This window comes from Manacus vitellinus, unplaced genomic scaffold, assembly GCF_001715985.3.
Source record: "Manacus vitellinus isolate BGI_N305 unplaced genomic scaffold, ASM171598v3 scaffold_363_pilon, whole genome shotgun sequence".
Taxonomy (NCBI): Eukaryota; Metazoa; Chordata; class Aves; order Passeriformes; family Pipridae; genus Manacus; species Manacus vitellinus.
Window position 1 is genome coordinate 7,607 of NW_021940501.1, and position 2,175 is coordinate 9,781.

Genomic DNA, 2,175 nt, shown 5'->3' on the forward strand with positions numbered 1-2,175 from the left:
GGGCTAAATGGCTCTTTGAGCCGTCACTCCCATGGGGTGGGTTTAGAGCGAAGACACCGAAGGGGCGGGTGTTGGAATATGTGTGTTTATTTTAGGACAGTTTGGTTGCAAAGGAAAGCAGGGATGGAGCTGCTTGGCTTATTATTATCTACAGTAATATAAAAGCATAAAAATAACACTTAAGTGTAGGGACCGAGATTATGTGACTCTGGGAGAAACTTAAGGGGAACTTGCAAGATAAATGCAGATGTGGTGATAAATCCGTGTGTGTGTGAAATTGCTTGGGAGTATTTTTCTCCTGTGCAGAGAATGTTTAACTAAAAAGTAGATATAGAGAAAAGTCACTAACAGGAATTTACTGCTGATGTAATGAGGTGGATAAACCATGAAAAAATTGTAATAAATTTTTTTTTTGTACCACACGAGGTCCGTGCCCGAGTGTGTCAGGTGGAGGCATCATCCAGCTTCCCAACCATGGGCGAGGAGAGCTGGAAAGGGGCTTTTTGGCAAACCCACGTGTGGTCACTGGCACAGCCATCAACCTCCAAGTTCTTGCCTTTCAGGGTCCCACAGAACCCTTTGTCCGGCTCCTGCAGGACCCCAAACCTACACGATGAAGGGTTTATTGGCTGAGAGGAGCAAAGTGTCCCATGACCCCAATGTGCCTCATAACCAACCCCAACATGCCCCATAACCAACCCCAACATGCCCCATAACCAACCCCAACATGCCCCATGACCCCAGTGTGTCCCATGACCCCGACTCTTGGTCTGCAGAGTGCTGCCAGAGGAATAAGAGACCCTTGCATGGCCCCCAGCGATGTGTGGACGTGGATCGGGGTCTCAAATGGACCAAAGCAGCTTTTTACCCCCCCAGACCTCGGACACTCACCTGTGGGGGTCGTAGGGGGTGTCATCCACCCACGTCCACTCCTTCTGCCGCGACCTCAACCCGACCCACACCGACCACGAGATCCTACTTGTGACACTCTCGACGTTCTCCTGGGACATGGAAGGGACCGGTTGCTCCAAAAAAATCTCTCCATGTGGAGTTCCGTGGGGTGCAAAGCCACAGAACAAACCTGACCGCCAAAACCCATGGGACATGAGCGGCCCCATGCTCTGAACCCGAAACCCTCCTGCTACTGGGAGCATTTTGCTCCCCTGCCCCCCTCCCTAAAAACCCAGGACTTCTGGGTCCTTTCTAAGCCTTCTCCTTCCTGTTTACCATTTCTGTCTCGTTCTTGAGCACCACCAGCTCGGAGCCCTGATCTTCGCAGCTTTTCCTGCCCCGAGTCCAGTTCCCCGATTCCTTGGAGAGCCAGTAGCATCTCTCCCCACGGAGCTGCCAGTCCTGGGGGCACAGCTTGCAGCCAGCAGGGGCTGGAGAGGAGGAAAGGCCATGAATGAGACACCCCAAAGGTGAGCAAGGTCTTCCCTGTCCCCCCCAAATGAAAGGCACCAAACCCTCGAGTCATTTCCCACCCTTGTGGTTTTTCTGCTCTGCCACCATGGAGGAGGAGGAGGAGGGAGAGGAGGGGGGAGAAGAGGAGGAGGAAGAAGTTGGGTGACCATGAGGGCAGAGCAAGTGGTTGGGGTGCAGGAAGGGTGGTGAGAAACATCCCCCCTTGGGCTGACCATGCTCCTCCGGGGAGGTGGGACCGCCAAAAATCGCACGGAAAAGAGAATTCTTCCTTAAAAATGCTCCTTTTTGCCAAAGAACCCTCAGTGCAGGGTCTCCTCGCAGGAGGAGCCCCCCGAGGTCCCACCTGAGCCTCTCCCAGCAGAACCATGTGGGAAGGGGGCTCACCTGGGGGGCTCTGCCCCTGGGGCTGGCAGAAGTACCACAACAGGGATGGGAAGATGCATTGCTCCCTCTGGTTCCTGGCCTGGCTCTCAACTCTGGTGTCACTTTCAGGACCTGGAGATCCCTGAAAAACTGGGAGCAAAGACGTGGGAATGAGAAGCTGAAGCCAAGCCACAAACCCCACAGAGACAGGGCGGGTTTTGCCCCGCAGTTAATGAAGTTGGTCCAAAGCCCATGGGTCTTGCCCTCCTCCCTTGTTCATGAGGATGCTCCAGGTGTGCCCAGAGGGGGGTTTGCTCTTGGCTCTCGTGTCTGCACCAACCCTCCAGGGCCTGAACCGCTGCAACAAACCCAGATTTCCGCTCCCAG

At 54.3% G+C, this 2,175-nt stretch overlaps 1 protein-coding gene across 1 annotated transcript; it reads right to left on the reverse strand.

Annotated features, from left to right (window-relative positions):
- Window positions 1-214: 214 nt before the first annotated feature.
- LOC103765264 (killer cell lectin-like receptor subfamily B member 1C) lies at window positions 215-1,938 on the reverse strand (the record flags this gene model as incomplete). Its single annotated transcript, XM_029961512.1, has 4 exons — window positions 215-606; window positions 892-1,001; window positions 1,228-1,382; window positions 1,810-1,938. Coding segments are annotated over 4 exons (557 nt in total), but the record flags the coding sequence as incomplete, so codon positions are not given.
- Window positions 1,939-2,175: the final 237 nt, after the last annotated feature.